At 40.4% G+C, this 18,692-nt stretch overlaps 2 protein-coding genes across 2 annotated transcripts; both read right to left on the reverse strand.

Moving 5' to 3' along the window:
• Positions 1–756: 756 nt before the first annotated feature.
• Positions 757–1,587, reverse strand: LOC135479783 (alpha-1,6-mannosyl-glycoprotein 4-beta-N-acetylglucosaminyltransferase-like). The gene has a single exon (XM_064759689.1). The coding sequence runs from the start codon at positions 1,585–1,587 to the stop codon at positions 757–759; it is 831 nt and encodes a 276-aa protein (XP_064615759.1).
• Positions 1,588–3,536: 1,949 nt separating this feature from the next.
• Positions 3,537–18,235, reverse strand: LOC135479505 (alpha-1,3-mannosyl-glycoprotein 4-beta-N-acetylglucosaminyltransferase C-like). Its single transcript, XM_064759370.1, has 6 exons — positions 18,101–18,235; positions 16,520–16,801; positions 15,003–15,152; positions 13,686–13,729; positions 12,755–12,824; positions 3,537–5,438 (listed from the first exon to the last, which is right to left on the reverse strand). The coding sequence occupies exons 1-6, from the start codon at positions 18,204–18,206 to the stop codon at positions 4,573–4,575; spliced, it is 1,518 nt and encodes a 505-aa protein (XP_064615440.1). The 5' UTR covers positions 18,207–18,235; the 3' UTR covers positions 3,537–4,572.
• Between the last annotated feature and the right edge of the window lie 457 nt (positions 18,236–18,692).

The raw sequence follows: 18,692 nt of genomic DNA on the forward strand, positions 1-18,692 counted from the left end.
GTTATTCATTTAATGATAAGGCTTTAATCTCTGCACTAAACTCCCCCCCCCCCCCCCCACACACACACACCCGATATCCGATATTCCCACTCTAGGGAATGAGGCTACAGTGTTCTCAGTGGACTCGTCCATTTTGAAAGGTATTTGTGAGGTTTGTTTGGAAGATGTCTTATTATACTGCAGGGTCCTCTGTGGCTGAGGGGCTAGAATGTCAGTGCGGCCCAATGACCCAAGAGTCTCTCAAACCCAGCTCATGCTGGCTTCCTCTCCGGTCCTACGTGGGAAAGTTTGTCAGCAGCCTGCGAATGGTCGTGGGTTTCCGCCGGGTTCTGCTTTGTGTCCTCCCACCATAATGCTGGCAGCCTTCATGTAAGTGAAATATTCTTGAGTACGGCGCAGAACACCAATCAAATAAATAAATAAATAAATCATACCGGAAAATGTAAGTTTTATGACTAAAAGAGATTTATTTGAGTCGAAAATGCACTTTGTGGAGGGGGGGGGGGGGGATTTTAGGTTATTTATACTGCTTGGCTTTAATACCTTTAGGGTATTGTGCCTGTATTGTGGCAATTTATGATATTAACTCTGGTGTTGCCATCTTTCAATTCAGAAATAATTAATCAATCAATCAATTAATTAATCAACTACTTTTCGGTAAAAGAAGAGGGAGTGGTAAAATAGAATTACGTTTATGTACGGGTATGTATTAGTCCAGTTTTATGGTCATCAAACTGAGGTTCAAAGTTCGCACAATCAGAGTTTGATGTCACAGAACGACTTTTGGATTCGTCTAATTCTGGCGTCCCACTCTGTTCGTTCTGGGCCCGATATACCCCACTTGTGTCGCTTGTGCACTGGCAAAGACGGACGATTCCACAACTGGAAATTGATATCCACCATTTCTTGTCGTCTGCCTAACAGAGACGACTGTATACCTTCGTGTTGGAATATTGTCGGTCGAGACACATATCGTTTGAACTGTAGATTAATTTCATTGAAATGAAGATAGAGGACGTCATTTGGTTGCTCGCTGTAGAATAAGGTAAGAAATTTGGCTAGCTTCGCAACGTCTACAGAACGGTAAAACTTTCCAATGAATCCGATCTCTGAGAATTCCAGGCACACCCATTCGGGAACCTTTCCCATGAATCTTCTGATGGGTGTGACGTAACCAGGCACTGTAATAACGTCATCCTCCAGTTGAAGGTAATACTCGGATATACGCTCGCTGTAAGTCATCAAGAAGGCAAAGTCCAAGTTCTGCTTGGAGCGCCACCTGACGCGGGAAACGCTGTGGTTGTACGTCATTTCTAGATAATCGGGTGGGGTCGGATACAAAGTTGGATAAAAACTGTCCGGTGCTTCGATAGTTTGAAGCAGACCTGACTGGAAATGCTTTCGGTATTTAAGAAGCAACTGAGCGTTGATCGCTTCTCGCGACGTTATCTCTCGGTCCGCCAACAAGACGACAATGGTGACGCTCTGACGTTCGTTTACGTCGGCGTTATTTATCAGCGAGTCTAAGGTCAGTTGAATGTATTGGGTGCCATTTGGTCTGGACGCAGTCGGAATGCCAATAGTCATGAAACCTGAAAGAGCAGACGAAGTCTCACTGTATTTATGTGTTATATATTTGATTGATGTTTGTCGCAGAATTAACACATTTTTATTATATGATGGTAACAGAGAACGTCCGCCACCTGCCTAGGTCAAAAGCCAGTTTTGACTAAGGTCAAATGTTGAATTGTTATTCAACTCGCCTACTTTTTGATAATATGATCTAAAATTCGGAATATGAAGTGAGTGTTATTTTATAAAGTTGAATTTCAAAAAGTCCATGTAGAATTTGCCCCAGGTAGCTAACAAACAGTTTAAAACAATCTCACAATCGGAACAATTCGAAAATATGAAACGGCTCTTAAGTGTCTTGTAAACGACGATTAGCCCTTCATTATTGGGGTCGTGAGTTCGAGCCCAACTCTCGCAGGTCAGGAAATTCATCTGGCACCTGGCGAGGTACAGCATTATGCATCTCATGCTGCTCGTTTGGGCGTTAAACATTAGTAAACTCAATGACAAGTAGTTACACCTCTATTTATCAGCAAAAATAAATCCCGTCACGTCACAAGACGTCAACGGCGACCACGGCAATATAATTATAGACATGCAGCATAGAAAGTAAAACCAGAGCAGCGACGACAGTGTGACAGTTGGCAAATGGTTACATGTAACCGATAAAATACGGTCTCCTGTCAATCTGCCTCAGTTAGGGTTTTATTCTAACTGTTCATGTGAATGCTTAAACAGTACTAAATTACACGCCCCCTAGCACTATGGCTTAAACGGAAATAGGTCAATAAAGTGGACTGATGTTCATTGCAACTGGACTAAATCATCACATTACAACAGTGGGACATTGTGTTTTACCAAGGCCGTCACTTTATCAATCATTTCGTGTGGTCCAATAAAAGCGCAAAAGATGTAAAATACAAAGAGAAGAGTATGGTAGAGCAGCGGTGACAATGTAATTGTTGGCAAATGATCAAACATAACTCAGTCTGGTAAAATCCGGCCTCTTTATGCAATTGCTTCAGTGGTAGCAACGTAGACACTCCATGGCACCATGACATTCGCAGAATTATGTAAAAAATTATAATGCAGCTATGTTGACAACAATGTATTAGACCTCACTGGTCTAGGTAGAATTACTCAAAATGTTGTGCTGTCGTCACGTTACCTATTAATATTACAACGACAGCATTAATAACAATGCAAAGAGACCAGGCCAGGGGGATACTTATCAGACCAGCAAAATATCACAGTGTGAAAGATAGCATTGATTGAAAAACCTGATCTGCAGCAGTGTGATAGTTAGCAAATGGGTCACATCCAATCGGCCACATCTGGCCTCTTGATAATTTACCTCAATTACGAACTGATACGATATCGCGAACATCACTGCGCTGAATGAGTTTTAAGGGCTCTGACCACAAGGCAAGGGCTGACCGGTGTCAGCGAGCTTGCTGTCACTGGACAACCGTCATGTGTGACTGGCGTCATCGACATAGCGTCCCACAGAGGCAGGACTATACCTTTATTAAGTCTTAAGTCTACCTCCTTCGCCGTCTAATCTGGCAAGAATAATTATAAAAGCGATGCTAAACCTCTAGTGTGCATATCTGACATCGTCCCGGTTTCCTCCCATCATAATGCTGGCCGCCGTTTATAAGTGAAATATTCTTGAGTACGGCGTAAAAAAACTATCAAATAAACAAATAAATACCTGATGTCTTCAAAAAGACCTGAACATTAAACAGCTACACCAGTGTCAAAACCTCTGCTTTTTGACAGCAGAGGTTAAATGATAACGACCAGGACAAGTCTAAAAAGCTTTCTTAAATTTTACTAAAATGCAGAGTATTAAAAGCACTATCGTCTCCCCCCAACAAAATGTTGGCCGCCGTCTTATAAGTGAAATATTTTTGCGTACGGCACAAAATACCAATCAAATAAATAAATAAATAAAGCCACTCTAGCTAGATTGGGGAGATGATACGGAAACAGCCCATACACCTATCGCTGACGTATATAATGACTACACTTTCAAACATTATTACAGTATAGTTGCCTTACTCAATGTTATACCTGTCTTCTTCTCAGGCAGGGAATATTATCACGTTACATCAGGCGAATTTTACGGACACTGCCAAAGATTTTTTGACTGTAGAAGACTCTTCATTTGTATGAGCTAAATAGTGTTATTTCGCCGTAAATCTCTTTGAACTATGGTGTTAGCTGTGTACCATAGACGTTATCATTATCGTTTATCATTTTAGAATTTCTGACTAGTTTCTATTAGAATTGGAATATCTCTAAAACTACATCCGAACCCCTAATCAGGGGTACTCAAATACTTACATTTGTTTTACGATCTGCCTGGGAGATACTGATATTGCGTAATCATTTGGTATATAGCGAAAAGGCAAAAGATTAGTTCTCTCAAAACATATGTGTGACGGGCTTTTGCGCTTCAAAGTTTTCTAGAAAGAGAGGCTGGTCTATTAATAATGTTTTCTCTCTAATACACTGACGTCATTAAGAATCGATCAGGTCAGTATAGTTTAGCACTCTAGTATAAACGCTTGGTCTAGCTGCATTTGTTGTAGTGCGAGACAATGTTCTGTTATACATAGTGTTTTCCGCAGTGGTCTCCATTGTCTCTTTAAAGGCGTTCCTTTTTCCAAGATAAGCCTCTCTGGCAGGAGCAATTTCCCTTCAAGGTCTCAACCCATTACAGCAATTTTATTCACTTTGAACACCACTGCTACTTGAGGAATGCATCATTCAGAATAGCTTTTGCTTGTCACAACTATCCCCTGTCTAGAAAACACCCTCTCACTACAGTACATTACATCAGAGTAGAACCTTTCCTTGCTGGGCTACTCGCTTCAAGAGGTTCCTTAACTTCTAAAAAAACTATCCCGTAAGAAAAATCTATCCAAGTGGAGCGCTTCCACTATCCAGATCCACCATTATTGTGTGAGTTGAAGAAACTTATGTTGTTTTTGGTTAACAAAATATTTCCCTCAAGACTTTTTTTCTTTCTTCCCACAGTTCTTGTTCAGGACCTTCTTGATTGTTCAGTCGTCTGATTTCAGCTGGAATTAATCCCTTTCTTTCAGAGCTAGAATCGTTCATGGAAGCATTCGGGCTGAACATTAGGTCTATCAGGGGCTCTCGTTTGCGATGGAGGCTCGAAACGAATCCTCTGTGTTGAAATATGGTAGGTTTCCTAAGATACCTCCTAAACTGGAGCATCATTTCGTTAAAGTGAAGGAGGAGGACGTCGTTGGGTTGTTCATTGTAGAAAAGTTTAAGGAGGCTGGCTAACTTCGTGAGATCGTACGAATGAAAGAGTTTTGCAATGAAGCCAAGTTCACTGAACTCCAAACAAGTCCACACGCCCGACCACCAGTCCTGTTCTGCTTTTCTGTTTATTCTGGCAATGTACTGTTTTATTAGCCTCACATATATGGGCACAGTAACTACGTCGTCTTCCAACTGAAGATAAAACTCAGAGATGCTTTGACTGTATTGCATGAGGAAGGCAAAATCGAAATTCTGTTTTGAACGCCAGATGATCTGATCCATTGGATGTTTGTAAGTCGTCCTAAGGTTAGACAAGGACGGATAAAACTCACGCGGTGCTTCAATGATCTGGATGAAGCCAGAGTCGATGTAGGTTGGGTAAATCAATGTGATTTTTGTCCTCAACTCGCTTCGCAAACTTGGATCAAAATCTGACAAGAAAACAACTACCACAACTTCACTTTTGTCCTCTTCTCTGCTATGTTTGATCAAAGAATCTAGCGTCTCCTGTAGGTACCAGCGATCAGACCGTCTGTGCATTGTCGGGAGGCCTATGGTCAGGAATCCTGTAAAAACACCAAAACCACAAGCATTATACGTCCTGAAGGAGAATCCCTTGCCTCTGCAGATTGCTCGTTGATTTTCACGCCATTTCTACACTATAAGAAATCAAACTGAGGTGATCCAAGGTGATCTCGCTGTCACTCAACTTTCTTTTCTATTTATAAAGATAACCCGGCACTTATCCATGATCTGGAGCGTGGAGAAAATGACTGACTTGAAAAGCAGAGATTGCTCTTGATGTTGGGAAATCCAGAAGGATTTAACATGATACATGCACCGGCCTCTGTTTTCAAGCGTATGTACAATGGCTGATATATAGAGCAGAGATTGTTCTTGTATTCGCCAAGCCTCAAAGGAACAGATTTATTTACAACAATACTTTATGAAGTAAGCAATTAAGCTACTACACTAAGCGACTACGTTTCCATCATTTTCTTATATTGGCACTGGCCAAGCTAATCCAAAAAGTTGGAATGTGTTTTGATTTAGATGAATTTACAAATGTGTTTTCCGAGGACTGTGTAACTTTAGCGAAGTTTTACTTTTATTCTTATGTTGGTTTTTTACCTAAACATTTTTATTTCATTAAATGAAAACGTTTAGACAGCATCATCTCTTATCAAATAATGCATAACTGAGTGATTGCACATCGCACAATATACAATGACAACGTGATGGTTTAGCTGCAAATATACATTTATTATTTCCCTTTTAGTTGGCAAAATATCTCCTTAAAACGCCTTTTCCTTTCTTCGACCATTGGCTGCTCTGGACCTTGCAGATAATTTATTCGTCTACGTTCAATGGGAAGAGCTGTCTTCCTGGTCTGCTTCGAAATGAAATGACTCATGGAAATATTCGGGCTGAACATCAGGTCTTTCAAGGGGTTCCGTCTTAAAACGAGGCTGGGTATGTTCCCTTGATGGTGAAATATGATAGGCGTTCTAATGTACCGCTTAAACTGCAACATCATCTCATTAAAGTGAAGGAGGATGACGTCATTTGGCTGTTCATTATAGAAGATCATGAGCAGCCTCGCTAACTTAACGAGATTATACGAATGAAAGAGTTTAGCGAGAAAACCCTGATCACTGAATTCTACACAAGTCCACACACCTGGCCAGTATAGATCCTCGGCTTTTTCTTTGGTTATTTTTCGTATGAACAATTTTATTGTAAACACATAATTGGGCACAGTGACAACGTCGTCTTCAAGCTGAAGATAAAATTCTGAAATGTTTTGGCTATAGAGCATCAGAAAGGCAAAATCCACGTTCATTTTGGATCGCCACACAATCTGGTCCACTGGGTGCTGATAAGTCGTCTTTAGGTTAGCAAAAGATGGATAAAACTGACTCGGTGCTTCAATAATCTGGATAAAACCAGAGTCAATGAACATTTGGTAATTCGCTGCAAGTTTTCTCTTCAATAAGTTTCTAATAATTGGGTCAAAATCTGACCAGAAAACGACTAGCACGATTTCGCGTTGTCTGTCCCAAAGGCTGCTGTGTTTGATCAGCGAATCTATAGTGTTCTTTAGATACCAATGACCTGGCCCTCTGTAAATTGTTGGGAGGCCTATTGTCAGAAATCCTGAAAAAAAAACAACATCAAAATCACAGGCATTTCCACCAACCAGACCATCTTCCGTCATCTCCAGAAATCTCGCGTATTACAACGATTTCTGTTAACGCCTACCGTTTTCTTGAAAAAAAGAAGTGAGGGTACATTTCATACCAAGCAATATGTGTCCTCTTTTTTCTTGCAATTTGTCCTAAGAAATAAAGGTGGTACAGATTTGCTTTCCAAACCCATTTATGACCCATACAAAGTATGGTGGAATAAATTCCATTTGGATTAAAGATGCAGCGTGCATTTATTTTATGAATGTGGAACATGGGAGCACAGAGGAGGGGAGACCTGGCTACGTTCTAAGGTGGACGAATCCCAGTAGCTGGCACATAAAGTGTGGGTTTAATGACAACATGGGAGAAGCAACAACTAGATTTACCGACATTGTTCTCAACGGCATTCGTGGAGTAGTATGACCAGTTTTACCAGTTCGCCCAGGGCCTCTTAATCTTCCATAAGTATGTGTTGCAAGTCTATATGACACACGTGGAAGTTGCAAAAGACTGACAGAATACAGAATGTCTCGCTCAGCCACATAAACACTGGCAGAACACAGAATGTCTCAACTGGTCACATAAATACTGAAAGAATACAGAATATCTCACCCGTCACATAAATACTGACACAACACATTATGTCTCCCACGGTCAAATAAGTACATATAGTGTACTAATTACATATAGTATACTGATCTAACTGAAAATGTCTCACCCATCCACATAAAAACTGACCTAAATCAAAATGCCTCACCCAGCCACATAAATACTGGCTGGACACAGAATGTATCACCCAGCCACATAAATACTGGCTGGGCATAAAATGTCTCATTCAGCCACATAAAAACTGGCTGGATACGAATTGTCTCACCCAGCCACTTAAATACTGGCTGGACACAAAATGTCTCATCCAGCCACATAAATACTGACTGGACACAAAATGTCTCACCCAGCCACATAAATACTGGCTGGGGATATGTCTCACAGAGGCACATAAAAACTGACCTAAATCAAAATGTCTCACCCAGCCACATAAATACAGACTGGAGACAAAATGTCTCACCCAACCGCATAAAAACTGACTGGACACAATGCATCTCACCCTCACCCAGCCACATAAAAACTGGCTGGGGACTAAATGTCTCACCCTGCCACATAAATACTGACCTAACTCAAAATGTCTCACCCAGCCACATAAATACTGGTTAGACACAAAATGTCTCACCCAGCCACATAAATACTGGCTGGGGACAAAATATCTCACCAGGCCACATAAAGACTGACCTAACTGAAAATGTCTCACCCAGCCACATAAATACTGACTGGCCATAAAATGTCTCACCTAGCCAATTAAATACTGGCTGGAGACACAATGTCTCACCCAACCACATAAATACTAACTGGACACAAACTGTCTCACTCAGCCACATAAATACTGGCAGAACACAGAATGTCTCAACCAGTCACATAAACACTGGCAGAACATAGAATGTCTCAACTGGTCACATAAATACTGACTGGACACAAAATGTGTCACCCAGCCACATAAATACTGGTTAGACACAAAATGTCTCACCCAGCCACATAAATACTGGCTGGGGACAAAATATCTCACCAGGCCACATAAAAACTGACCTAACTGAAAATGTCTCACCCAGCCACATAAATACTGACTGGCCATAAAATGTCTCACCTAGCCATGTAAATACTGGCTGGAGACACAATGTCTCACCCAGCCACATAAATACTAACTGGACACAAAATGTCTCACTCAGCCACATAAAAACTGACAGAATACAGAATGTGTCACTCAGCCACATAAACACTGGCAGAACACAGAATGTGTCAACCAGTCACATAAATACTGACTGGACACAAAATGTGTCACCCAGCCACAAAATACTGGCTGGAGACAAAATATATCACCCAGCCACATAAATACTGACAGAACATAGACTGTCTCACTCAGCCACATAAATACTCACATAACACATTATATCTTCCACAGTCAAATATGTACATGTATGCTGACCTAACAAAAAATGTCTCACCCATCCACATAAATGCTGACCTAACAGAAAATGTCTCACCCATCCACATAAATGCTGACCTAACTCAAAATATCTCACCCAGCCACTTAAATACTGGCTGAAGACCAAATGTCCCACCCAGCCACATAAATACTGACTGGACAGAAAATGTCTCACTCAGCCACTCAAATACTGGCTGGAGACAAAATGTCTCATCTAGCCTCATAAATACTGACAGAACACAGAATGTCTCACTTAAACACTTAAATACTGGCAGAACACAGAATGTCTCACTCAGCCACTTAAATACTGGCACAACACAGAATGTCTCATCCGGTCACATAAATACTGACAGAATACAGAATGTCTCACAGTCACATAAACACTGGCACAACACAGACTGTCTCAACCGGTCACATAAATACTGACAAAATACAGAATGCCTCACTCAGCCACATAAACACTGGCAGAACACAGACTTTCTCAACCGGTGAGATAAATACTGACAGAACACAGAATGTCTTAACCGGTCAGATAAATACTGACAGAATATAGAATGTCTCACTCAGCCACATAAACACTGACAGAACACAGAATGTCTCAACCGGTCACATAGATACTGACATCACACGGAATGTCTCAACCGGTCACATAATTCATGACAGAATACAGAATGTCTCACTCAGCCACATAACACTGGCATAACACATTATGTCTCCCACAGTAATATAAGTACATGTGTAATGGCCTACCACATAAATACTGGCTGGAGACAAAATGTTTCCTCTAGTCAAATAAATACTGACAGAACACAGAATGTCTCAAATACATAAATACTGGTCAATAACAAACAATGCAGTACACTCGATCATAACACACTGCTATCGGAGACACGGTGTAATCTTGGAGGTGAAATCCACGAAAACAAAAGTCTTTTCAAATGAGTCAGGATCGAAAACCCATGTCATAATTAACCAGTCGCTACTCCCCGAATTAAAATGTGGTAGGAAATAACTTATGCGAGGAAAAGTCTTGCTTAACACAGGGCATTAGGGATCTTCTGTTGGGGTTTTTCTTGATGTTGTTATGAAATACTATTATCGTAGAGCCTGGCTGGTTTTACTTGTAAAGAGCTTCGCTGGTTCTACTTATAAAACCCTTCTCTTGTCCTACTTGTAAAGGGCTCTGCTGGTTTTACTTACAAAACGGTTCTTTTGTCCTACGAGTAAAAGGCACCGCTGGTCCTACTTATAAAACACTTCTCTTGTCCTACTTGTAAAGGGCTCTGCTAGTCCTACTTATAAAACACTTCTCCTGTCTTACTTGTAAAGGACTCCGCTAGTTCTACTTATAAAACACTTCTCTTGTCCTACTTGTACAGGACTCCGCTAGTTCTACTTATAAAACACTTCTCCTGTCTTACTTGTAAAGGACTCCGCTAGTTCTACTCATAAAACACTTCTCCTGTCTTACTTGTACAGGACTCCGCTAGTTCTACTTATAAAACACTTCTCCTGTCTTACTTGTACAGGACTCCGCTAGTTCTACTTATAAAAGATTTCTCCTGTCTTACTTGTAAAGGACTCCGCTAGTTCTACATATAAAACACTTCTCTTGTCTTACTTGTAAAGGACTCCGCTAGTTCTACTTATAAAACACTTCTCCTGTCTTACTTGTACAGGACTCCGCTAGTTCTACTTATAAAACACTTCTCCTGTCTTACTTGTACAGGACTCCGCTAGTTCTACTTATAAAACACTTCTCCTGTCTTACTTGTAAAGGACTCCGCTAGTTCTACTTATAAAACACTTCTCCTGTCTTACTTGTACAGGACTCCGCTAGTTCTACTTATAAAACATTTCTCCTGTCTTACTTGTACAGGACTCCGCTAGTTCTACTTATAAAACACTTCTCCTGTCTTACTTGTACAGGACTCCGCTAGTTCTACTTATAAAACACTTCTCCTGTCTTACTTGAAAAGGATTCCGCTAGTTCTACTTTTAAAACACTTCTCTTGTCTTACTTGTAAAGGACTCCGCTAGTTCTACTTATAAAACACTTCTCTTGTCTTACTTGTACAGGACTCCGCTAGTTCTACTTATAAAACACTTCTCTTGTCTTACTTGTACAGGACTCCGCTAGTTCTACGTATAAAACACTTCTCTTGTCTTACTTGTACAGGACTCCGCTAGTTCTACTTATAAAACACTTCTCTTGTCTTACTTGTACAGGACTCCGCTAGTTCTACTTATAAAACACTTCTCTTGTCTTACTTGTACAGGACTCCGCTAGTTCTACGTATAAAACACTTCTCTTGTCTTACTTGTACAGGATTCCGCTAGTTCTACTTATAAAACACTTCTCTTGTCTTACTTGTACAGGACTCCGCTAGTTCTATTTATAAAACACTTCTCTTGTCTTAATTGTAAAGGATTCCGCTAGTTCTACTTATAAAACACTTCTCTTGTCTTACTTGTACAGGACTCCGCTAGTTCTACTTATAAAACACTTCTCTTGTCTTACTTGTAAAGGACTCCGCTAGTTCTACTTATAAAACACTTCTCTTGTCTTACTTGTACAGGACTTCGCTAGTTCTACTTATAAAACACTTCTCTTGTCTTACTTGTAAAGGACTCCGCTAGTTCTACTTATAAAACACTTCTCTTGTCTTACTTGTAAAGGATTCCGCTAGTTCTACTTATAAAACATTTCTCTTGTCTTACTTGTAAAGGATTCCGCTAGTTCTACTTATAAAACACTTCTCTTGTCTTACTTGTAAAGGACTCCGCTAGTTTTACTTATAAAACACTTCTCTTGTCTTATTTGTAAAGAATTCGGCTAGTTCTACTTATAAAACACTTCTCTTGTCTTACTTGTAAAGGATTCCGCTAGTTCTACTTATAAAACACTTCTCTTGTCTTACTTGGAAATGGGTCCGCTTGTTACTACGAGTTCACGACAATAACCACGACATTTATAAAGTTGCGTATATATGTACGAGACAGCTAGATTCGAATACACAACACCCAACCTGATGAATTTCATTGGAATGATGTTCACAAAAATGTTCACAAAAATGGTGATTGCGATTCCTGAAAAGGAGTGATCTACACCACCCTAATGGCGTCCTCTGTTGCGTCCTAATGATTTTAAGCCTTCCTCTCATCGCCGTCGATCACTTTGACCATTAAGCTCACAGACGTGAATCCAGCTTTCACAGGAGGTTTTTTAAGGGGCGAGTGCACAAAGCCGCCTTTAGGCTTAAGTTATACTTAATAAAATGTGATTTAAACATTTATTTTTTAACTTTACATGCTTTAAATAAAAAAACATGCGGGGATCTTGGGCCATAACTTGCACATTTTGTCTGTTTCGAGGTTTCAAAACTTGACTTAATTCAATTTGTGGAATAGACCCTGGTACCGGAAGTAGGTGTTTTATTGCGAGAACTTCCACTTCCTCCATTTATGAAACTTATCACCTTCAAAAATGTTGAGTGTCACGTTAAGTAACAATCAAATAAATAAATACTCTTATTAAACCTTGTCAGCATTGTCAAGGCCCTAATAACCTGATTAAGATGAATTGCTTGTAATTTGCAGAAGTTGAAGACATGTTCTACGGCAAAAACAAATAAAGTACAATACGAAGAATAATTACCTTTTTTCTCCCGCCTCTTGCCGGCAACAAGTGCGCTTTGGTACATTTCCTCCGTAAACTCTCCGACACCCTATCAGAAAAAAATAGTTGTAGTTTCATCCACTTTTTGTTCCCTGAAAACTGCTTTTTTATTATTCGGGATTGTATTTAAAAAAATTCATTCATATATCATTGACAGGGGCTGACAGTCGTGTTGATATAAAGGAAAATAGGGTACATTTTCTAGGCATGTTACGACTATATCTCAGCAAAATTTTGTATGTCACAGAAATATTATACACTGCCTTCACTTTTTTTCTTGTAGAGCGTACCAGGCTGTCGCCGAATCTCTGGTTTTACTCTGTATGCAAATCACAGTGTTGAGAATAAGTATAACATGGTTTGCTTGTTTGCCTGTTGTTTAAACACCATGCTCGGATTTTTTTCTATTCATATGACGGCGGTAAGCATCATGAGTGGAAGAAACCGAAGTGCTTGAATTTTAAACCAACAAGTTTAGGCAAATTACTAACGAAGTTTTCATGTGTGACGTACAAATATAGACCCCATATTCAAATTTGGTGAAAAACAAATGGTCTTTAACAAATGTTAGGCTCTTACAACTGTCACTCGGTAGTTGTCAATAGCTTACTGTCACCAAGGTCAAACGAAGACTAACAGCGGAGTAATATACCAAATCCCTGAACTATTTTTATCAAGTTTGAGGCTGTTTTTCTTCTGTGACTTTGACAGCCATTGTTCTTAAACTCCAGACGGGTAGAAGACATGTAGTCTGTTTCTAGAACAATACTTTCAGTATGCTTGCTCTAATGGAATATAAGCTCGATTAACACATCAGTCCAATCTACAAATTATACACAATCGATCTACACCGGAATCAGCAATAAACAATCTATAGGTATATGATAGAGTAAATGACTGGTGAACTTACCGCAGAGTGTAAGTGTTTTGGAACTTGTCTTAAAGTCGCTTCATCTCAAAATGGTAAAAACAGAAAAAACGAAAAATAATCAAAACATACCGTGGACGTTATCACCCACTTCCAATCAAAAATTGTCTTCAAAGATGTTGTTTCCTTTTGCCTATAAGGCCACTTATGGGGACAGCAGTCACCAGGCAAAACACCTTCACGGGGTCACAGTATACTAACAGCCAGTACATATCACCATTAGTCTGGGGGCATATTTAAAGTCCTGTCTAACTGAACACCATGCAGCAACGACCAGGTACAACACTCACACGCTGTCACAGTATACTAACAACCAGTACATACCACCACTAGACTACACTATTCACAGTGCTGCCTCACTGAAACACCATGCAGCAGTCAACAGGCACAACACTCGCACGCCGTAACAGTATACTAACAACCAGCACATACCACCACTAGTCTGGGGACATATTCACAGCGCTGCCTCACTGAAACACCATGCAAACACCCGCACGCAGTCACGGTATACTAACAGGAATAACCAATACTCATCCTCATTATGCATAAGCTTAGGTTCAACACCAATCTTTCTTTGCCTCGGGGGACGTCATAATTATTCAAAAGCTAGTTGCATGCTAGGCAATGGACGTGGAGAGTAATTTGTTTTACAAAGGCTGCACCAACAAGCGGTTAGAACAAATTTGCACGCAATAACACAACCTATACTACTATCCCTGGGAACAGACTGCATCGCGTTAATATCCCAACATCCATCTGTAAATCTATTCTGCAGTTAGATCCTATACTGCAAGAAAGAAAAAAAAATTCCCTTTTTAAGGCCAAAACCAAAACGGGTAGACAATTTCCAATATAGCAGTGTCAGTAATAGGGTCTGTAGATAAATCGATAACAGTTCAGGAAACTGGTGTCGCCCTCCGTCAAAACATGTTAACTCCGCCCAACATCCAGAAATGCCGCTGGTTTTGAATAGTCCTGACGTCAACCGAGGCAATGGGTTTTTGCCACCGAAACCGAGCTCATGGACTTAGGTATTAGAAAAAGTGTTCTAACTAGATTTTACTTACAAGAATATGAACTTCCAACCTATCCATGTGTTGTTACGTGTTACTGACTAAAAGCAGTATTGGTAGCAAATATGACTGATTTTAAAGACAGCCGAATATGGGAGACTTGGTAAAAGAAGCAGACTGTAGCCCAGGGACAGACAGTAATTTAGTCCCAGGTTTCCGACTTGAGAGGTGACCGATCTAACCAAATGTCTACCAGTCAAAATTACGTTTGTAAAAACTAAAATACCGTAAGTAGCTTCCAGGATTTCTGAACGGTGCACTGAACTTTGGCAAACGTAGCGTCGAATTGACGTCAGCGAGCACGCAACGCTGGTCCATTTCTTAGTTACGTCAGAGATGCTCACACAAGGCTTCGTGCTGGTGGATGCGGGCTCACCTGTTAACCCAGAGAACTCAGTTATCTCCCTTTTCAAGAAATTTATATATTTATATTTATATTTTTTTATTCATTTATTTCTTTTATTTATTTTATTGGTGTGTTACGCCGTACTCAAGAATATTTCACTTATACGACGGCAGCCAGCATAATGATGGGAGAAAAGGGGGAAATCCTCGACCACCTGCACATTGGCAGATCTACTAACGTTTAGTTAAAGAAATTAAAACATCTAGTTGAGACTTTTAAATGTTTCATAATTGATTATTCTGCAAATAAATATGAAAGACCGTTCAAATTAAGAAATATACTTTTACATCTGGTGAAAGTGTGGCTTTGTAGAGTGACTTAATATTTTTACAATGGTAAGAACATGACAGGCTTCATTTCCCCTGCCTTCATTGTTCATGGGGTCTCGGTGACAATTACGCCCAATTGCGCAGTCTGACCACTGCGTTTAGGACCACTTTTCTTTCTCTCATCTGAAGGCGTCATATGTTGTGAAGTTCACCAGTAACTTGCCAAAGGTAGATGCTTTTCCCCGGACTCTTGGGTTTTCACCAATAATGCATAAAACGGACTGTCATGACATAAATTAACAACTCTCCAGCTAGGCGTTAAACAAATATAAACTAAACCAAATCTTCTGAAACGAGGTACAGGACATTTTTATATTCAATGTAAAGAAAATTTTCTTATTTTCTAAATCGTATCTTTATAAAATTGGTAGGAAACAGGATGATGTTTATGAATTTTGTAACAAAAAAAAAAAAAGAATTCAATGAACATTTATTTCTACAATGTGAAAACGTCAAAAATATTGTGGTTGTCTTTTGAATAGTGGCTAAGGCAGGAATGCACGTTTACTTGTAGCATAAACAACGTTACAGTAATTCTAGCCCTAGCCAATGAAAAAACAATAATAAACACTCTACTTATATTAACAAAGCAGTGGATTTTTGTGTCAAAAACAAAAGTTAAGAAACCATTACATTTAGAAAATATACTGACAAAAAATCGTCCAATAATTAGAATGAAAGAATATATTGCCACAATAACGGGGATGGAAAATCACTTCAGAGAGAAATGGAGTAGTAGCTACACGTTATTCAAAGAACAACCAAATGAATAACAATCGTGAGTGGAAACGAGAGGGAAAGACGGGCTGTTGCATATAGAGATTACTCCTCTGGCTGGTGAAAAGAAATAGAAAATCAAATCACTTGTCATAGTACGTGTGCGAATCTGTACGTTACTCGTAAGAAAGTTCGTCAGTATAACTTACCAAAGGTCGATGGTTTACTCTGGGCATATTTGCTTTGCTACATACGTATTTATAGGTATTAATTCTTGATTGATTATCTCACCATGAGCCCAGTTCGTGAAGTTTAGCGCAGTCCCGTCATGCCATTGATATGTACCGATCACTGCGCTGTACACCAAACCAATGAAAGCCGGTCCATAGGCGGCACCCCGCTCGTTCAACAGCGAATGAATGAACGCGTTATTCTCCCGTGAGGCGAGGACTGCCGGCCAACCACTGTACTCGAGACAGCGAGGTATGGTGTCTTTGTACTCAAGAGCATTCTCCTGGTAAAATGCCCTGTAGCAACTGTTTTCAAATCTCATCCATCCCTTGGGGCAAACGTCTGAAAGTTACCAATAAAACGACAGAGGTTTTAATATTTTTTTAAAATATAGTTTAATGTGTACTTGTTGTTTGAGACACAGTTACTTGTGGCAATTGCATATCCAGTGTCATTCTCTCGCTCGGCCTGCCCGGAACACGAGTCAAACTGCTCCAGGTCAGTGCAGCTGCCTTATTATTCCAACTACTGGTAAATATTCACACAAGCGAGCTAAGAATAAAAACCCCATTTCCATCCCCATATACAAACACCTAAAACCAAAAATAATGTCTTAAGTTAGGCACTGATTATAGAAACCGAAGAAACAAAGTACATACAAAGAAATATTTTGTTACTGCCCATAGGGGAAAGTTGTATTTATTATTTTACTTTATTTGATTGCTGTTTTAATACATACTCAAAGATCTTTCACCTATACCACCTCTGCTAGCAGTATGGTGGAGGAAACCGTACACGACTATCCCAGGAAACCCATGCTTATCCGCAGGTTGCTGACAGACCTTCCCACGTATGGCCGGAGAGAAAGCCAGTATAAGCTGCACTTGAACTCAGAGCGACCACAATGGTGAGAGGCCTTGCGCGGATGTGGTGCGCCAACCAGCGCGGTCACGGAGGGGGCCTCCAGGTTGTAATATCACAGCGTTCATACGGAGTGAGCTCTGTCTGTGTGTCTGTAGGGTTAAATGCATTGTGTTGTAATCTGTATCATGGACTTGCCATAGTAAATAATACTGACATTTGGCATGGCTGTGCACTGCCGTCTCACTGGACTCACTGGCTCAATTTATACTGACATATTTTACCTGACAAACCTCCGCTCAGCATTGGTTACCTGATAAACCACCACCCATCACCATGTACCTGTCAAACCAACGCCCATCATCAGGCACTTGGCAAATCACTGCCCATCACCAGGTACCTGACAAACCTCCGTCCATCACCAGGTACCTGTCAAACCAACGCCCATCATCAGGCACTTGGCAAATCACTGCCCATCACCAGGTACCTGACAGACCACCGTCCATCACCAGGTATCTGACAAACCACCACTCATCACCAGGTATCTGACAAACCTCCGCTCATCACCAGGTATCTGACAAACCACCGTTCATCACCAGGTACTGGACAAACCACAGCTCATCACCAGGTACCTGACAAACTTCCGCTCATCACCAGCTATCTGACAAACAACCGTCCATCACCAGGTACCTGACAAACCACCAGTCATCATCTTTTTTTGGGCCTTTTTCACCATCTGTTACACATGTACTATAATCCAACGTACGAAAATGTTCTTACCTGTCTTGATCTCTCGCTTGCTCTGAATGACCGGGCCGTCATTCTTCAACCAAATCAAAATATATATCAGAAACACGGGGATAAATAGCAGGGAGTACTTTCTCATTGCCGTCTCTTCCCTTCGCCTTTACGTCCTATTAACTGCGGTTACCGTAGGCATACTTCGAAAAGAATCTATCTGATGTTAACGTTACGCCACATAGCAGTTTCCCAGGTATACAGCGACGAGTAAACCTGATATAGGCTTGATAGGGACACGTAATGCACCGAGCGCAAATCCCAGCTGCCTTGTAGGTTACTTACGGCTAGAGCCTTATAATTACATGCACGCTTTGTGTGAAGCAACAGGTTCCCGATAGCACGCCTAGCAACGCCAAACTTATCTGCACCATAGCGGAGTACATAGCATACAAAAGGCTATATTTACTATGCCAACCAGAAAAAGACACCCATTCAAAGTGATATAAAGAGGAAAGTTTTAGTTAGGATCATCCAGAGAAAAAAGGTTCAGATACATTTCAATTTGTATGGGGTCATGTGTTCGAATCGACATGTAGCCCATTTTCAGAATAAACAGCAAAATAATTCACGA

This window comes from Liolophura sinensis, chromosome 12 (genome assembly GCF_032854445.1).
Source record: "Liolophura sinensis isolate JHLJ2023 chromosome 12, CUHK_Ljap_v2, whole genome shotgun sequence".
Lineage (NCBI taxonomy): Eukaryota > Metazoa > Mollusca > Polyplacophora > Chitonida > Chitonidae > Liolophura > Liolophura sinensis.

Excerpts from the sequence above, each read along its gene's own strand:
- LOC135479783 (XM_064759689.1), bottom strand. The coding sequence starts at position 1,587 with ATGACTATTGGCATTCCGACTGCGTCCAGACCAAATGGCACCCAATAC.
- LOC135479505 (XM_064759370.1), bottom strand. The coding sequence starts at position 18,206 with ATGAGAAAGTACTCCCTGCTATTTATCCCCGTGTTTCTGATATATATT. Across the intron at positions 15,153-16,519 it reads CTTCACGAACTGGGCTCATG|GTGAGCCCGCATCCACCAGC; the intron begins GTGAGATAATCA and ends CTGGGTTAACAG. Across the intron at positions 12,825-13,685 it reads CAAAACACTTACACTCTGCG|GGTGTCGGAGAGTTTACGGA; the intron begins GTAAGTTCACCA and ends TTTTTCTGATAG.